Source organism: Pimephales promelas, chromosome 17 (genome assembly GCF_988280905.1).
Source record: "Pimephales promelas chromosome 17, fPimPro1.hap1.1, whole genome shotgun sequence".
Taxonomy (NCBI): domain Eukaryota; kingdom Metazoa; phylum Chordata; class Actinopteri; order Cypriniformes; family Leuciscidae; genus Pimephales; species Pimephales promelas.
The window spans coordinates 4663661-4683623 of NC_142785.1; the positions used below are offsets into that span (position 1 = coordinate 4663661).

The following is a 19963-nucleotide window of genomic DNA, read 5'->3' on the forward strand; positions in this document are numbered from 1 at the left end:
CGTTTGGTTCCCATTGAAGCCCATTATATGGAGAAAATCCTGGAATGTTTTCATCAAAAACCTTAATTTCTTTTCGACTGAAGAAAGAATGACGTGGACATCTTTGATGACATGGGGGTGAGTAAATTATCAGCAAAAGTTGTTTTTAAAGTGAACTACTCCTTTAAGTTGTTTTCTTCCTATTTTTAGAGAACTTTTAGACGTATAAACTTAAAGAAAATGATCAAATTAATAGTAAAATAATTGATTAATCTCAATATTTCTGATCTTGGATACCAGAATGAAAAAGTTAAATCATATTTTTATTTATTTACTTACACTACAAAAATGCTGGGTTGTTTTAACCCATCTTTGGGTCAAATATGGACAAACTCGTTTAAATCACATTTTTAACACAACATTTGGGTTTGTCCATATTTGACCCAAATTTGGGCAAAAACAAAGCATTTTTTTTAGAGTGTACTTACCCAAATGTAATTCATTTTCTCTGAACTTTTCTGCAGACTCCCTTCTAATTTTCATAACTTTAAATCTAAACATTAACTGCAATAACAATTAAATGTAAAAAAAAAAGTCGCGATTAATGTAAAAGAAAAACGTACATTTATTTTATGGCTGCTAATTATTTTTCAACATTTCTCATTTTGAATTTCAATGTTTCTCAAGTTCAACTTACAGCTAAATAAATGTTTAAGTTAGTTGAAAAATGAAATTTAATTCAAAATAATAACAAAAACTATAATATAATAGTATATCATTGATACTAACACTGCTTGCGTCCCACTGGTGGTGCCTGGATCTCAGTTTGAAAACCCCTGAAATATATAACTGTCAAATAATTGAATTTAGTTAATGTCAGGTTGTATTCGGTCTATGTTTCATTCTTACTCTTACCTTTCCAACAGTGCCAACCACAGAGGACATGTCCAGTTTAACACCAGAATCCAGCCCAGAGTAAGACACATTTCCCATCTCAGCACATGCATAAAGCAGAGAAGTCTGTCAAAGAATCATCTGGATAGAGTTGCATTCTGTTTTAAAGGGTTTACTGCATATTGCACATTTTATGTTACATTAATGTATTCCCCAAGGTCCACTTATAATGTTAGGTAAAGGTTTTTGTCCTCCAAAAACAGGAATAATTAGACTATTAACTGTTTTTGCTACTGTTCCTCTTGGTAACACCCACTGTTACCCACCATAAAATTCAATTCCCATACATTCTAAATAAGAAATACTATAGTCTATTCGACTGGGAATATTTTAGTGGCAGATTCTAAACATTAAATGTTTCAGATATCAACACTCGACGTCACTGTGACTATTGAAAGAAACATATTGACAATAGTAATCTATATTCCTCAGTGTGCTGCACTATATTGATGAGTTTTATAGCTTTTCCATGTGTTTGTGTTCGGCAGGCTGGCTAAAAGGTCCTGGTTTGGGAATTTCATCAGTTTGGAGAAAGAAGAGCAGATCTTTGTGGTCATCAGAGACAAACCTCTTAGTTCCATTAAAGCTGATATCGTCCATGCCTTCCTCTCTGTGAGTCTACCTGATTTGTCCATGGATTTAACATTTGAATAAAATGTATTACATGACATGAATCAGATCCAAACTAATCACATACACACTGTTCAAAAGATTAGTTTTTTTTTAAAGCATTTATTTAATACAGTAAAACTGAATTATTCTGAAATAAACTTTAAATGAACTATTTTCTATTGTAATATATTTAAAAATATAATTTATTCCTGTGATCAAAGCTGAATATTCAGCATCACAGTGTCACATGATCCTTCAGAAATCATTTCTAATATGTTCATTTTTCTGCAGCTGAATTCATATTTAATGCCTCCTTGCTGAGTAAAGTATTCATTTCTTTAAAATAAATATATATTACCCAACTCAAACTTTTAGTGTATTAATATTTGATTAGGCCAATTCACACTGCATTATTGTGACAAACAAACAAAAAAAAAATAAAATTGAAAAGTATAAAAAGTACTTTTTTCACATCACAATGCTTTTAAGATATTTCTACAAGAAATCAACAAACATCTTTTACAAAATTAACAAGTATTTGACCAGTACACTGTTCAAATGACAACAGTGATGATGTCCACACCTAAACGCATCGTTTTTTTTTCTTTCTCTCCTGCTTTTGTCTTCAGATTCCCTCCCTCAGTCACAGCGTAATCTCTCAGACGAGTTTCCGAGCAGAATATAAGACTTCCGGAGGTCCGTCTGTCTTCCAGAAGCCTGTCAAATTCCAGGTAGACATCTCCTTCTCTGAGGGGGAGAGAGAGCCGGAGCGGGAGAGAGAGAGGGATGGACAGAAGGATTTTGGAATATATAGTGTAACTTTTAGCCTCATATCAGGTAAGAACTGCTTTTTTATAAAGGATTAATTGTGATGATTTATTTGCTCACTTCCAGTAAAGTATCAGAGCATTTCATTTGGAGTACAGAAACAAACTATGAGATAAAACAGTGTTTAAATCACTCAAGTTTACAACAGCGTCACCACACCAGCGGATACAGTTTCAGAAGGAGGTAGCATCTGTTTCGCAGCCAGTATAAAAAAAAAATTAAGCAAATATTAATATGCTGGTTACTGTTAAATTAAATTTTAATTGATTGATTATTTTTCAGTGTATCATTGTAGCAGTATTCTTAAGTAAATAGCCTAAATGTACATAAATATATCCTAAATAGAAAAAAATAAGGCTTTGATTTTAATAAAAAGAATGATTATATAAATGATTGTATAAATGTTATTGGAATGGAAATCCAAATAGCAAATCGTTCCCATTAAAATAATTTGTATTGGTTTAGTGAGCACTGAGCAGAATTTAAAATATATATATATATATATATATATTTAACTAATTTATATATTCAGTAATTTAAATATTTAAAGGTGCATTGCGCAACATTTCATGTTTAAAATACCCGTTTTTCTAACCCATACATGCTTAAACGATTGCCTGATGGGCTGAAGGAGCCCTTCTCTGATTACTGCGATTGCCTCTATAATCCTGTACAGTAAAATAAATAATAGGGATTCGGGACGGAGTTTGAGACTAGGCGAGACCTGGCTATGTCTGGCAGGTTTGTGTATTCGCCGCCATTCTCCGTATCAGCGAAGACAAAACTTTAGTCAACTTTCCACAAAAGTAGAAGATGGATTCAAAGAGACCGGCTTGTAGTTCATTACAAACCCAAACGCAAACTCCACGTAATGCCAGGTACAGATTACACGATTTTAGCCCGATTTTGGCACGATCCGTTTGACGTTGGGTGTCGTGGGGATTCGTAAACGGCAACGGACGTCGAGACGCAAGATTCATCTCGTATAGTGTGTCATAGTGGGCGACAACCTACGTCACGGGCGATGCTTCACAACATCACAACAAAAAGACTACGGTCGTCCACGACGGTTCCGTCAAATGTATGAGGTTGACCAATAGGAGCACATGAGCTTTTCCGTATACAACTTTCAAAAATGGCGAAACGAAAGAGGGACGATGCTGCTAACGTTAAAACTAAAAGTAAAAATATATAAGAAAACAATATTTTACCTCAAGTTCTCTTTGGAGGATTGACAGCCCATACTGTCCTCTTCGAGCAATCCAGGAACGTGTCCATTGTCGGGTTTACTTTCTTTTTTTAACTTTTTTCTGAACACAGACAGCCAATAAAACACTCACCGCTTCATCCATTGTTTGTTTACGTTCGTTTCCGGAAGTCACTCGCTACTAGTTTCGCCTTCTCGATGACATCACACGCGCCGTTAAAGACGGCATGCGATGACCAGTCAGGAAGCAACGTGTAGTCTGACATTTGTGTCTTGTCCACGACACGACAAGATTTTAGCAGTTAAAATCGCGTAATCTGACACAGTGACTATCGTAACAGACAAAAAAAAAATCGTGTAATCAGAACCAGGCGTAAAGGCCCGTACACACCGGGACGAATATCAGCGCGCGTTATTCGTCAGCGTTTTTCACACCCAAGCGAAAAGGTTTTGATGCGGCGCGTCAAACCAAAAAAACGAACCCGAGGCGTTTTTTAAAAAATTACGCTTTTACGCGTGGCGTTTTTAGCGTCGGTGTGAACACTCACATTGGCGCCCATTGTTTAGTCACGAGGCGTTAAACGTCGACGAATATCGCGCGCAAAATTCGTCCCGGTGTGAACAGGCCTTAAAACAAAGAAAATTAAAAAAAAAGAAAATTTGTCTAGTGCCAGGCATCGGAAGTGGACTGTCTTTAGAAAATATCTTCTTATTAAACTGTCTGTAACGTTCTCAATGCTTCATTTTGCATGTAGGGACCCTCATTATGTTACTGTGTTCGTGTGGGGCGATTTTGAGCCTTGTCAGTGGTATTAACTAGCGATTTTTATTTTTCATCATTACTACATGCCCCATATACTATTGTTATATGCTAAACAGTTTTTAGAGATAAAACTCTTTACATTCGATTATCATGAAAACAAATCTCAGAGAACGGTCGACTAGGTACCGATGTGTTATTAGACCAAAGGTTCATTTTGTGCCGGAGTTCGTAAATCGTTTTCATTATTTCCATTCATTCATTACACTGATTTACATAAGACTAAACAACACTCAAACCCATAAAGGGGATTTTGCCGCCTCATTTAGAGGTCTACTACACACCACTGATGTTATATTATGCGTGTGAATTTATATTTGCAGGTCCAAGTCGCAGATTTAGAAGAGTTGTCGAAACGATTCAAGCCCAGTTGCTCGGTGCTCATGATCAGTCCATGACGCAAACTCATTCAGGTAAGAACGAACACATTTCATGAATAGGCTCTATGCACAACTTACTTCCGCATTCTGTTTGAACAGGTCTCATCGCTTCCGGTTCAGGTCTTTTGTATGTGCTTCATGAAATTTTTTTGCGGTTTTACTCAAGATAACTTAAAAGGAGCGAGCAAAGATTAGCATAACCATATGCAGATTGATATTTAAACGTTTTTTTATATTTTTTCTTCTTCACAGTAACGTTTAGATATTTAAAGGATTAGTTCACTTTTGAAAAAACTTTTGCTGATAATTTACTCACCCCCATGTCATCCAAGATGTCCATGTCATTCTTTCCTCAGTCGAAAAGAAATTTAGGTTTTTGATGAAAACATTCCAGGATTTTCCAAATTTCCCAGGATTCATATAATGGACTTCAATGGGAACCGGATGGTTCAAGGTCCAAAAGACAGTTAAAAACTGTTTCAGATGCAGCTTCAAATGTCTTTAAACGATATCAGACGATGAATAAGGGTCTTATCATGCGAAATGATCGGTTATTTTAAAGCTTATTCCAAAAATGTAACTTTTCTAAGGACAAATGCTAGCCTAGCTCTATTCTGTGAGGCGCGTTTGTAACGTCACGTAATACGTAATTACGTTCAAAAGGTCACGGGCGACGTAGCCGGAAGTACAGAATCAAAATCGTCCGACATCGTTGTTTTACCTTTTAATTCCTTTTTTGTAAACGGCGTTTGAGTTAGTTTTCACGTTCAACCTATGTGACTCTGTACTTCTGGCTACGTCGCCCGTGACCTTTTGAACGTAATTACGTACTACGTGACGTTGCAAACGCGCCTCACAGAATGGAGAAAGGCTAGCATTTGTCCTTAGAAAAGTTACATTTTTGGAATAAGCTTTGAAATAACCGATCGTTTCGCATGATAAGACCCTTATTCATCGTCTGGTGTCGTTTAAAGACATTTGAAGCTGCATCTGAAACTGTTATTAACACTATCTTTTGGACCTTGAACCATCCGGTTCCCATTGGAGTCCATTATATGGAGAAAAATCCTGGAACGTTTTCATCAAAAACCTAAATTTCTTTTCGACTGAGGAAAGAAAGACATGGATATCTTGGATGACATGGGGGTGAGTAAATTATCAGCAAAAGTTTTTTCAAAAGTGAACTACTCCTTTAAATGGAATTAAACGCCAATAACAAAGTGAACTAGGTAGGTTAGCTGATTACCTTAAAAATCCATAGATATCGTAGTCAGTTCTTACGGCCGTCAACACTTTCTATGACAAGCGGATGCGATGAGACCCGTTTTCCGGTTTGGTCACGTGACGATCCGCATAAAGCCTATTGTTCCAGCCTGTTTCCACTCCTTCGTAGCTTTCTTTTGCCTCACGCCAGATGAGAAGAACGGTCGCCCTCCCAGAACACCAACCAGACAAAACTCCCGGCGGTCCGAGGGCGGAGGCGATCGGTGCGAGTGGGTGGAGCGCGGCGAGAGCGGGGTCTTACTCCAGCGCAGGGGTTCGGGGAAAGAAAGAACCCGCCTACTTTCCTCCAGTGGAACACAATCACAGCCCTAAATGAGAAATATTGTGAATAATCAGCAACCCATCAAGATATTAGCCATGATATGAGACAAAACTACTCAGACTTTCCTTTTCCCCTTCTCACTTCAGAACAGCATGATGGTAAAATGTGTTTTTAAAGGAGCTTTTTGAAAGCCCAATGAAACCAAATACTGATACACAAACGGTAAACGGCCTCTTTGCGCAAGAACACGGGACGCAACGAAGCGAAGAAACATCTCCACTGAAAAATACCGCCGCATACACTTCTGAGATCCGAGGAACACCTCGGAAAACGGTTTAATCGGTCATCCTGGACGATGCTTTGATTTATGCTGTGTTTTCTCTCATGTGATTTGGATGTAATGTGCAAAACTTGAGTCTTAAGAGTTTATAATGACATTCGTGAAAGGTTCCGGTTGTGGGTAGCACACCATCTGTTCCTTGCAGTCCTGCTATCAGCAATCGAGTAATTATAGCAACAGAGATCTTAGTCCAATTAGTGTGAATTTTTATCCTCCGAATCATGTTTTTAACAAAAAAAAAAACATTTAGAGATCCAGATCCAAAAGCTATTAGCACCAAGAGTCTGCTCAGTCATATGCAATAAAAATCAATAAGCTACAAAAGATTCAGTTTAACAAAGCTGCACACGCTGAATCTTTTAAAACATGATTACCTCTATGAGCGGACAGACTCATGACCGTAAATAGTACCGTTGCTCACCAGCCCTTCGTCATTATCTACAGACAACTTCATTTTCACTCTCTACACAAATGCTGCATGCTAAATAACATCCCCCCTCACAGCAAGCGTCTCCCCTAATGACTGAATGTGATTGTAGAACAATTCTGCGTGCGTTTACACGTCGAAATCTGGCCTCGATTCGCCCTTTTGGCGGCGCAAAAACGCGAGACCGTCTGACTAATGAACGATTCCCACGACTGTTGTCTCCAAGAGTTCAGATGTAACATTTCCCTTTTAAAAGCCAAAGGGAATGGGAATCTCTCAAAAAAATGAAAAGGATTTTCATCCCAATTCTCTGTTGCTGCAAGACTTTTGGTCGAAACAACCAAGTGAATGTCGTTGACTATTTTACTTATGAAAAGAATTAGTTTGTATATTATTCTGGGATTTTGAAAAAGAGTGGCCATTAGGTGTATATATCTGTGTTGGAATGTTTGGGGTATTAAAAAATTCATATTTTGGGAGAGTACAAGACAGTGAGACCATTAAAAACATTTTTGGTTCCGTAAAAAAAACTTTTTTTTAAGTGCCCTTATTATGCTTTTTTTAACTATTATCTTTATTGCGGTGTTTAATACAGTTGTGCAGGACAAATACAATTAATCTTGGATAAAGTTATTCTAATTCTTATTCTGTCCTAAAAAAAACATTCTAGACTGCTGAAATGAGTCGTCAGCAGTGTCGGGAAAGTTACTTTAAAAAAGTAATTAGTTATAGTTACTAGTTACTTCTCACAAAAAGTAACTGAGTTAGGCCCTGTTTACACGAGAACGCTCGCGGGTGAAAACGTAAAAATATTTTATCGTAAAAATATTTTATCGGATGTGCCTTTCGTTTACACGGCGACGGCGTTAAAAAAAATTGAACCCACCCTCCAGAGTGGAAATCTTAAAAAGGCTCCACCGTCGTGTTCCCGTGTAAAGGGTAAAAACCATAGATATCTATATAAAGGCTAGATGTGTCACGGCGGAGTACTTATCGTCATCACCGGCGGCCATCTTGTCACAGACAGGTTTTCTGGCGGGCTCTGTGGTATCTGATGTAAGAAATACTCTTATCTCGTTGAAATCTTGACGGATTTACAAACGGTTTGGTTTCTTACAAACGTTATTAACGTGGCTATAATTCTGGATGATTGTTTATTTATACACTTATTATTCATAAGTATGCTGTGTCATAACTACATCTCTGCCGTTTATAACAAACCAGACCGTTTGAAAATCGGTAGAAAATTGAGCAAGTTACGGTGATTTAAAAAGTACATGCACCATCAAAACAATGTTACCAGTGAGCGAGCTGCCTGTGACAAGATGGCCGCCAGGTGCTGACGTCGACCTCCATTGGCCAGCAGCGCGGACGACACATCTAGCCTTTATATACATATCTATGGTAAAAACGCAAAAGTCTGGTTGACAGTGAAGGTTGTACGCAGGCGCACGGACTTGGTGTTGTTGTGTGGCTCCACATTGCCACCTAGCCGCCTGGAGTGCATACTACATTGCATTTCACACACTTTTGCGTCACCATATGCACGCGAATTTCTCACCCAAAACGCTCATCTAAACACAGAATAAAAAGTGAGAACGCAACGCCACTTTTGCGTGTTCTCTTCAGAATCGTTAAAAAAATAGTAATAAAAAATATACACAGGCTACACATAAACTCTTTGCAGTGCAAATTAAATTAAAAATTAAATATAAAACCTTTACAACTGGTTGACATACTATATCCTACTTGAAGTATTTTCTTCCTCGCAAAAGTCCTCTGAAAAAAAATAACGCCATTAGTAACGCCGTTTATTTATAACAAAGTTATTCCCATCACTGGTCGTCAGTAATTCCAGTCTCACTTCCTGTTACAAACATACGTAACAATAATGCCAGCCGATGGTTTTCAATGCCTGCCTTCGAACAATGTCTACTTCGACCCGCTTTCAAACACTGTCGTAGACTGCAAGAGTTTGGTTTATGTTCTCAGCGTGTCGAGTAGTTCCGGTTTTCGTTTCGGCGAATCCACTTTACATGTACTACAAAAGGACAAGGACTCGCGTTAAAACCGTCACCGTCACTATTCATATCACTGTGTATCAAGAGGCAGATCTGGAGCTAAAATTGGGCGTTTCATGACTGACATGCACCGTTAGCTGTCGACCAATCACAATAGACTGGGCCGTCTGACCAATCAGAGCAGAGTATCTCTCGGAAAGGAGGGGTTTAGAGAGACTGAATCTTCAAACTGACCGTTTTCAGACTATTTGAGAAATGAGTTGATGTGTAATATATATTATGTGGAAACGTTTTTTTTTCTGACATTGGATGCATGACCTCCTGAACAAAATTAGGAACTTTTAAAATAGCACAATAGGGGCACTTTAAAAGAACCATTTTTTTTTTCTTAGTGTAAAGAACCTTTTAATAATGTGAAAAATAATTTTCCACTGTTATGTGCAATGGAAAGGTTTGGATGTTAAAGGTTCTTTATAGAACCATAGATGCTGATTATTTTTAAGTGTGTATGGCAAAGGTCACTTTGTGAAGAAAAACAGAAGCAAACACACATTTTGAATTTAAAACTATAAATTATTGGTTGTAAAAATGAAAAAAAAAAAATTCTGTGTAAAAAAAGTGTAATTTCTGTGTCATCATCACCGAACGGAATTGCAAAAATATTTTGAAACAGATTTGCGGACCCTCCCCCTCATCTGTCATTCAAACCGATAGCCCCGCCCCAAACTCACACTATTGGTTGACTCAAATTTGCTTTTGTGTTTTCATGCAAAATAAATAATACACACTTCTCAGAAAGGACCTGAATTTGAATCTCCTTTGCACAGTATTACATACGTAAAGACAGCAAAAGAAAGACTTCCTCTGGACATTATCTGACGTGGAAGAGATGCTGTACCTTACTAAGAGGAAAATGAATAATGAATGGTATCCGAAACAAAATAAGCCATTGTCTAGGCCACGGACCTTGCTCGCACCATCTCACCGAAATATGTACATTCACATCAATTTGTCTCTAATTATGATTACGAAACAGTATAAAACATCAAATTGATCTCTTTGTACAGCACTGCTTTGTCATCGTGCTTCCGTGCAGCGGTTATGCAACTGATCCAGCATAATATATCCGAAAGAGGGACACTCTCTCTGTATAAATGGCTTTTCTGCTCAACAACTGTCATGAATCCTGTAAATGCGATTCTGCAGAGTTTTCTGTGTCTGTCTGTATGTCCGTTCACTAATCTTTTCCTTTTATTTACTTATTATACAGTGTGGACATCGGTTGGAACTAAACTGCTCATTATATCATGTGACACATGTACCCACCATATCATATTTATAATATACATATAGTTTATAATATTATTTAAACACATAGGCCGTCGCTAGTGGGGCGAAAGGTGGTGACGATTTTAGGGCCCCCAGCTTTTACAGGAATAACAACAAGACTAAATGAACATGTTAAATCTGGCCGAGTTACGTTAACTCTTCAATTTCTGTGGTTATGTATGTTTGCGTGCAATGTCTTTCCAACCCCTCGACAGAATTTTAAAATATATCAGTGAATATATGTTGACATCTCATTGACTATGTGCGAATGAATCATAGTGTTGCATCTGGAAGGTTGTGCACAGTGTTTGTTCACAATGCACACGGGTTAACCATATGAGTGCTCTGCATGTCAGACCACGTTGTTCTTTGTATATCTGCTTTGAAGTGTGTGTGTGTGTATGGATGTACAGTTGGAATGCATTGTGCATATGTGTGTGTGTGCTTGCGTGTGTGTGTGTGTGTGGGAGAGAGGGAATTATAATGGATACAGGATGGTCTACGTAATCAGTTTGATAGGCATCAATAAAAATAACCAACAAAGCCACATCTTTGTGTTGTTACTCATCTCATCTGCTTACAATGAAAATCGTCTAAAACCATTAAAAACTAATCAAATTAAAATACGTTTTAATTGAAATAATCAAAAATGTGAAAAAAATCTTAAACTTCTTTTATTTCAGCTATTATTTATATACTGTAAAAAATATTGTTGGTTTAACTTAAAAAAATAAGTAACCTGGTTGCCTTAAAGTTTTAAGTTCATTGAAATGGAAAAATTAATACAATGAAGGAGGTTGATTTAATCATCAGAAACTCAAAATATTCTGTTATCTGAACTACATAAATGATCTAAGTTGACTTGACAAAAGAAAAAATGTTGTTTTTACAGTATATATATATATATATATATATATATATATATATATATATATACTGTAAAATATAAAATATATATATGTGTGTGTGTGTGTGTGTGTGTGTGTGTGTGTGTGGCCCTACTTTTAACATGTCTAATTTAGTTTAGGTTGATGTATAGAACTAGAATAACAAAACATGTATATCAAAAAATAGTGACAGAAAAAAACAGCACAAAGTTATTAAAACTAACAAAACTTAAACTGAAAAATGCTAATTCAAAATATGAATAAAAATATGATAGAATGGCAAAGGGTATGTGGATCAGCTTCCTTCCATCCTTATGAGAATATAAGGATAATAACAGAATATAAATATAATTTGTCATTCCTTGTGAAAGTTATTATAGAAGCCAGTCTGAATGTTCTGGGATGATTTCCCAATTACTTGACAATGTAGGATATTAATAATAAAAATGTAAATACTGTGTCTGTACCCTTGATTTTTCAGTTAAACTAAAAAGTGAAGCAGTCTGTTTTTGAGGAGGAAGATGTGTTGATATAAAAGGCCGACACAAATACAATTTATTTGTGATTTTAGAACTGTATGTTATTCACTGTTGCTTGAGGGATCAAGTTAAATAGAAAATAGAAGGAAAAAAACGTTATACCTCTAAAATTTCATTAATTTGCATACTAAATTGGCCATCAATAGGCCTTAATTCTTAGTCAGCTCTAGGTTGCAAAATATCGTTGTGTGTGTGTATGCTGAAGTGGATCTGATTTGGCATTTCATTCACATAGAACCTTTGTAATTTTCTATTTCCTTCAGAAGTCCAAATCTATTTTTTATTACTTAAAGCTCTAATGGAAATTTGACCAGTGAGCCATTTACACTTCTGGTAAGTGTTTCATATTCATCTTAAAGAGATAAACTTCCATTAAATGCCCAAGAGAGGATTAGAGGGCTTTCTTTCTTCTCTCTCCACTGGATGTCGGATAATCCTGCTGTGGGAATTAGACCGCCTCCTAGCGGTGACGAAAAGAGTTGCATTGCTAGCATTAAATTGAACAAGTTCATCTTTACAAAGCAATAATAACATACTTGCAATTTGTCAGATAGATTTGCTTTGTCTCTGTGTGTTTTTCAAATAACCGTATAGATTAACTTTGGACTCAATTTCAAATAATTCCAACCCCAGTACCTCTACATAGGCTACAAGTAGGCTACTATATTTCTGGCAATGATGATTCTGTATTTTATTCTCAAAAATATCCTGGCTAAAACACATAGTTGGAGATTACTAGGCCTATACTGATAAAATCCATCGATTAATGGGTACTTTCCAACACAATCCAGAAAAACAGGATATGCTTGTTAGCACAGAGGCCTGTTCCCTCAACATCAAGGCTGTGTGTCAAAATCTAATAAGCTGACTAACTAGACAGCAGTGTTGCTTATTGTGTGTGCAGTATTTTAGGGCACCACAGGATGATGCCCCAAAATGATGCTAACACAGGAACACCTATGATGCCCAAAAGTGTCAGTATCCTAGCTCACAAGATTTGGTCAGTTGGACTTGTGAAGGACAATCAGGATTATGAAATCGAAAAGACAAATCTTTTTTTTAAATGGAATATTTCTGTTTTAATTAAGGGATTTCTCCGTGTAAAAAATCCATGTGTCTCATAATCTTTGAAGAAAATAACCTCCCCCCTTTTCTGCAGTGACGTCTCTTCTCTGATGATGCGTTTACTCGCGCGAGGGCGGGGCAACCTGTCACTCACATGAGATCCACCAATAGCAAACCACAGGGAGGGGAAGTTGATTAAAGAAAGGGCTACGAAGTCTCTGGGAAGGAAAAAAATAAGAAAAAATATGAGATGGAGGAAAAATTATTTGTTAAGGCTTTTGCGTTCTCTCACAATTGATTTGTGTACGCAAAGTTTCTTGCGCCGCAAAGGTTTTGCGAGTGAACATAACATTTTTCAGCGGAACACAAAGGTTTTGCGAGTGAACATCACGTTTCTCAGTGGAACGCAAAGGTTTTGCGAATGAACATATAATTTTTCAGCGGAAGGCAAAGGTTTTGCGAACGAACGCAAAAAGTTTCTCAGGGAACACAAAGGTTTTGCTAACAACGCAGCTTCATGGGGGAAACGAATATGGCGAATATGCATTCGCGCGTAAAAAGTTTTTACGCGCGAATGCAACATTTCAAGGGGGAACGCAAAGGTTTTGCAAGCAAATGCAATGTTCCTACGGGGAACACAAAGGTTTTGCGAGTGAATTTTTCAGTAGAACACCAAGGTTATGCTAACAACGCAGCTTCATGGGGGAAACTAATATAGCGAACAATTTTGGTGAATGTGGCTAGCGGTTTTGGCGAGCGAACACAAAGTTTCCAGGGGAATACAAAGGTTTTACGTGCGAATGCAACATTTCTAGGGGGAACGCAAAGGTTTTGCGAGCAAACGCAAAGTTTCTTGGGAGAACGCTAAAATTTTGGAAGCAAACGCAAAGTTTCTCGGGGGAGCGCAAAGGTTTTGAGGGCGAATGCAAATTTTCCCGGGGAAACGCAAAACATTTGCGAGAGAATGCAAAAACATTGACTTGATATTTTCCCTCCCATTTCATATTTTTCTACCACCATGTCTAAGGGCTTCGTAGAGGGCAGATAACAATGATGTGCACAAATAAGTTACTTATAATCAGGGGCGTAGAATTTAGTAGGGACGCTAGGGACGTGGCCCCAATATTCAGTGACACTGGAAGGCTATATCCCTAGCAATAATTTCGACCAAAACTTAAAATATATGTATATATTGATGTCCACATCCCCACCAATTTCAAAATCAAACCTATCTGCTTATAATTCATACGTCAATATTCCATAAACATAAGAATTGTCAGTTCAGAAAATCAATGGACAATTGGCATTGGCACATTTATTATAAACACTTGTTATTATAAATTGAAATTAAATGTAATACATTCATCTTTAAATGTCAGAACAGGTAGAAATAGCTTAATTTTCACAACATTTTCACTGTGTTGTGTATAGCTCTATTATTACAAGGCCTATTGCCATTGTTATTTACTGTTATCAAGTTTTAATATTGTAATTGCTGCTCCTTGTTGTATGGTGACCTTGGGTGGTTTGAAAGGCGCCTTAAGTAGGCCTAAATGTATTATAATTATTATTATTACAGTTTGCCTACTTAATACAGAGAAGCCTACAGAGTACGGGTAGATATGTAAACATGCCGAATTATCTGTCCCAGTTCATGGTCATTGTCAAAGGTTTGTGGGAGTCGTGAGGGGGGCATAGAAACACGAAGCCCACAATCAATCTTCAATGCTTTTTTTTCACGTGAAGGCCAGACATCCCTGAACGTGCATCTGCTAATGTCTCCCCCTTCTCTGGGCTCTGACCTTTTGGTTGAATACGAATACGAGGGAGCAGTGTGCTCCGGGAATAGCTCCTGTTAGTGGCTGCTGTGAGGTGAACTAGACTACGCGTGAGCTCGAGCATGAGAGAGAGAGAGCGAGAGAGAGAGAGAGCGACAGAGAGGGGAGGGAGAAGGGAGAGAAACAGCCGCCTTCAAAAATGGCGTCTTCGAGGGAAAATGACTAATATTATGAAAACGCAGGCCTCGAGCTCGGCTTTCAAGTGAACTGTGTGGAATTACCACGCAACCTCAGTTTTTTTCTATATCGTCGAAGTCGAATCCAACACAAAACTCGTGAAGGGAGCGGGAATTACTGAAAATAACAGCAGCAGCAGCACCATCTTATTTTGATGCGTCGACAGGGCTAACAGCTAGCTCACAACAACACTGTGGGTGGAATTTAATTCGATATTCCTCCAAATTCGCTCGCAATATAGTTGCATGCCATGTAGGAGTTGCTTAAAGGCCGATATGCCCCTTGCTTGGTTAATGCATATTTAATACAACTAAAGTAAGTGGAGAAAGGGGAGGAGAAACAAGGGAAAGGACGTATACGGTCATATGCGTCCATCGGTAATTTATCGGTAACCAAGTCAAACCGAACGATTCGCATCCCGCCAGGAGCATGGCATTACTTGATCTGATTTTAAATGAGAAAAGACTGAAAAAGAGGTGAGTTATTTCGTCGGAGGTGGTCGGTGAACACCCCCTCTATCACGCACGCACTCATCTCCTCCCCTCCATTTCCCTCTCCCTTTTCAATATGCTATTTTTTCACTCTTGTGGACTTAGTCGTCTCTCACCAGGAAGAATGATTAAAAACTGACAACGGGACCGCGATCTTGCCGTGCAAAAAATAGTTTTGCACCGAAATCGTTCGCTCGCATCCAGCCGCGCGTATTGGCGAAGCAATGGACAGAAATTACCCGGGCGCTGGGTTCGGTGATTTGGGCGCAGGAGCCGGATGGAGCTACGAGAGATCAGCCAAAGCAAGGTAAGCATGCAGCCATGCTGAAAACACAGAATGGTGTACGTACGTACGCTGTTTGGGACAAAACAGACTGTGAAAAACCTATGCATTTGCATCTGACTCTGACGATGCATTTGCGTAGGATGTCATAAGGTATTAGTGTAGCTATTGTTATTAAAATAAGCGAGGGATTGCGTCTTTGGAAATTCAAGTGTGATTGATGGACTAATGTGCGGTTTGGGGAGGAGAGGGAAGAAAAAAGGTGGGGGGCGGGGTGAAGTCTGCCCGCACGATTTTATTACAGATCCCATCGTAGATTCATTTAGCAGCATCCCCAATGAATGAGGGGCTCGGGTCAAGTCTATTGAGAGCGGGGTCGCTAAAAAGAAGGCGATCGCAGATTCTGCAGTTTATCTGCGCTCTTTAATGTGCAACATTGATTAAAAATACTTCGAATCAAACGTTACGGTTGCAATGGAAATGCATGTGTAACGTTATATTCATATCATATCCCTCTAACAGCGTGTTCAATAATGTCTCGTTGTTTTATAAATCGTGGAAACAATACTACGCGGCCTCGTATGACTCGGAGCCCCAGTCAAACCTTCCATTCAGCTGACGTTGGCTAACCCCTTCGTGCTGTTGTCGCATGTGGGCCTAACTATTGATTCGAGCTAAAAAAAACTGTCATAAAAATGGATCTTTACGTCAGGGGACTGTAAATAAATGTATCTAAATCGTTTATGTTAAGATATGCGTAAGCTAGCTCTCGCGCTCGTTCTTCAGAAGATGGGAGCGACCTGCGGTGCTAACGAGTTAGCATCCAATGCTAGGCTTACTGTCACAGATTAGAACAGATTCCAGACAACAAACCATTGCATAAATAAAAGGTTTATTTCGAAAAATAAGATTGTATAATCAATGAGGCGTATCATCATTTTAATTTCAAAGTGGTTTATTGGCATTGTTGTTTTACAACAATGATGCCAAAGCCAATAATGTTAATGAAAATAATTCACAATAGAACATTGTCGTTTTGTTTTATTTATCTGGTTTTGTTTTGAGATATAAATTATTTGTCAAGGAACTTCTGTCACACAAGTTATTATCTTAATATACAAGTTCAATGTTCTGAATGAGATTCTAAGTGAAATTGCTGTGGTTGCTGGTAGATAAGGATATTTCTACAGCCATAGACATATAAATATTAGGGGTGCACCAACATTAAAAATAATCAAATGTAATGGCAGATGTGAAAAAAAATGTTTAAAAATACAAATAAATGTAAATGTTACAATTCAATTTAGTCATCAAGACATTTTAATTGTATTACAAGTGGGAAAACTATTTTTTTTTTTATCTAGTTAACACAATTGTTGGTGGGCGATATAATCAAGTCTTAATTCACGATACGAGTAATTTTAAAATATTATTGAAATTATCAATACTTAACAATACTCAATACAGCAAAAATTAATACTTGGTTTACTAATGCAAGAAAAAGGACCTCGAAAGTAATTGCGTAAGACGAGTAAAAAGTTTGCTATACAATAAGAACAAATAATCTAATTACAACCAACAGACAAATAAACAAAACACAATGAAATACAAATTAAGTAAACAGTGTTTTAAGTGTTTCAGGAAGACATTCAGATAAGTAATAGCCTACAGCAAAGAAAGTGAATAATCGAGTGTAAAATAACACTGCATAGTCTTACTGTACACATTAAATACAGGTTAATCCTTATTAAAGCTTCTTAAGTTATTCAGCGTAGATCAGTGAGCGATTTTCTTTTGTGATTTGTTGTTGGATTATAATTAATAACAGCAGGTATATTAGGCTCCTGTCATTTTAAGAGATATAAGTAATGCACAAATTCAGTATAGTAGTGTTACACGTGTGTTTTTTTTTTCTCTATAATTTTTTGCCATTTACTCACCCTCAAAATTTTCAAAATTTGTATGAGTTTCTTTCTTCCGTTGAACACAAAAGAAGATATTTTAAAGAATGATGGTAACCAGACAGTTGACGGTAGCCATTGACTTCCATAGTATTTTTTTTCTCCCTAATTCCTACTATGGAAGTCAATGGCTACTGTCTACTGTTTGATTACCAGCCTTCTCCAAAAATATCTTCTATTCTATCTTCATCAAAACAAAGAAACTCATACAGGAGGGTGTGTAAATTGAGTTTTTGGGTGAACTATCCCTTTAAGACAACCGACTGTGTTTACAAGTGAATACTCTCCTTAAAGGCATTTTGCGCGTGTGATTTATGGCTCATATCCGAAGCCCATTTGCCTATCTAGTTTTGCACACAGAAAGCCGAAGCGCGTCGCTTTGAAGGAATGGAAGGTGTGTGGGACAGAGTGTGGCAGCGGCACAATAATCTCTTAACCTTGATTGCCTTGTTTTTATTGTTGGGAATGGGAAGCCAAAATCAAATTACGATTATTCGCACAACCATATTAGCAATTTAAACAAACTTAATGGAGTTGATTTGAAAGTTATATAACAGTAAAGTACCCTTTACAAAATTGCTTCCTAGGTATTGCTAGATATACTTGTTTAGGATTAATGTACAAAGAGAGATTACGTTTAGGTAAACTATTGCTATTTAATTACTATGGTTTTACACTTGTTTAAGCATCATTGTTTATTAATGCTAAAGTCACTGGTGATTTCTGGTCTTGTCAGCTTGGTGTACGGCAGCTCTAGATCATCACACCCGGAGTCTGAGCTTCTTCATCGCCAAGCCTATGCCACTCCCCATCCCCTGCAGGGTTATGCCACCAATCACCATCCAGGTGGATCTGGTCAGGGTGGGGCTTGGGGTGCAGCTGGACGAAGCCTAGGTGAGTGACACTACTTTGACTCCACATCTGGTTTGGTTTCATTGTATCATGTTGATGTGGAATGTGGAATAGCTAAATTTTATTTATGATGTGTGCCGATCATTTATTGATACCAGGGTTAACGTTGTCCGGTAAGTACCGGACATTGGCCGGTCCAACATATTTAAATCTCTCCGGTCAAATTGTCCAATGTCCTAATAATCCCGCCCCTCTTACACAATCTGAATTTGAGAATAACCCTAAAATGTATAAAGCAAAAATACACTGACCGATAAGAAAGGTTATTTTTCATTTTACGAGCATTGATTCTGCGTACACCGCTCTTCTTATGGATGCTGATGCCCTCGCTGTCATGTTTTGTGCCAAAAATTCTTATTAAAACACCATCAATGCGTAAGAGACAACTCTGAATCAAATTATTAAAAGAGAAGTATTTATACTTGCAGAATAAGGCCCAGTCACCAACACAGCAGCTACTCCATGGAGTGAGTGAGACACCATCAGGACGAAGGCTTCTATCTGCCTTTACCGATAAGAGACCCACTGTTACGAAGGGTCCTGTTTATATCAAGACCATCATAGGGCTAAGGTCAAAGGTCCTGTCCCATATGTTCCTGAAGTGTCACACCCAGCACCCCCTCAACAACAAATATGACAGATCAGTTTGCAAATACTAAAAGGCAGATGACATTCACTAGAATCAGTGAATATTATAAATGAATATCACAAATGAATAATTTGTTGCTGCGTTGACCAAAACACTTTTTTTTTTCTTTTGCAAAATGGCAAATCGCGTTGTATCTGAAGGGCAACGTTGAACCAAGCGGCCAGCGTCGCACACCGGTTTGACACACCGACAGACTAGACGGAGCAGGTTACTTTTGATATGAAAAAAAAAATAAAAATCAGCTCTTTTGACAGATCGTTGCGCCTCAGTTCAAGTAAACCGATCGTGTTACTTTTTATTTAAAGATACAGTACAAGAAAGGTATATATATAATAATAATACAATAACGATCAATCAGTGTTTTCAAACACTGAAAGAGGTCAATAACACTGCAGGAGAACAAGTGTGTCACAAAACGTTACATTTACCTCAGGAAAGCCATTAGTTGATTAAACCAGCACATTAGATGACTAGAAAAAAATTGCAAGGAGTGTTTTGCTAAATATGTGAACCATACATTTACATTATTATTATAATGAAAACTGCATTATATTTCTCTCTGTATGTTTACAGCATTATGTTAAATATTTTTTTTTTCTTGAGAAACATTAACATGCAGACTGTAGCCTACCTAATATTTATCCAAATGAGTCAATATTGAATTAAGACTAAATTCAAATCCAAGAATTTAATTGAATAAAACAAACAGTAGCCATAT

At 37.6% G+C, this 19963-nt stretch overlaps 2 protein-coding genes across 9 annotated transcripts in view; both read left to right on the forward strand.

The window, feature by feature from the left end:
- The window catches only part of brsk1a (BR serine/threonine kinase 1a), a 29815-nt gene extending 22192 nt beyond the window's left edge, over window positions 1-7623 (forward strand). For 4 of the 6 annotated variants that reach the window (XM_089121805.1, XM_039658289.2, XM_039658292.2 and 1 more), the window contains 5 exons: window positions 906-954; window positions 1422-1545; window positions 2175-2382; window positions 4724-4813; window positions 6174-7623. In XM_089121805.1, coding sequence (XP_088977931.1) covers window positions 906-954; window positions 1422-1545; window positions 2175-2382; window positions 4724-4813; window positions 6174-6376 — 674 coding nt within the window. In that variant the 3' untranslated portion in view covers window positions 6377-7623. The remainder of the gene's footprint in view (window positions 1-905; window positions 955-1421; window positions 1546-2174; window positions 2383-4723; window positions 4814-6173) is intronic. The other 2 variants (XM_089121806.1, XM_039658291.2) reach the window with 1 other exon arrangement.
- A 7234-nt stretch (window positions 7624-14857) lies between these two features.
- prr12a (proline rich 12a) overlaps window positions 14858-19963 on the forward strand; it is a 28371-nt gene continuing 23265 nt past the window's right edge. For 2 of the 3 annotated variants that reach the window (XM_039660035.2, XM_089121808.1), the window contains exons 1-2: window positions 14858-15747; window positions 18421-18578. In XM_039660035.2, the coding sequence (XP_039515969.2) occupies window positions 15665-15747; window positions 18421-18578 (241 nt within the window). In that variant the 5' untranslated portion in view covers window positions 14858-15664. The remainder of the gene's footprint in view (window positions 15748-18420; window positions 18579-19963) is intronic. The other variant, XM_089121807.1, reaches the window with a different exon arrangement.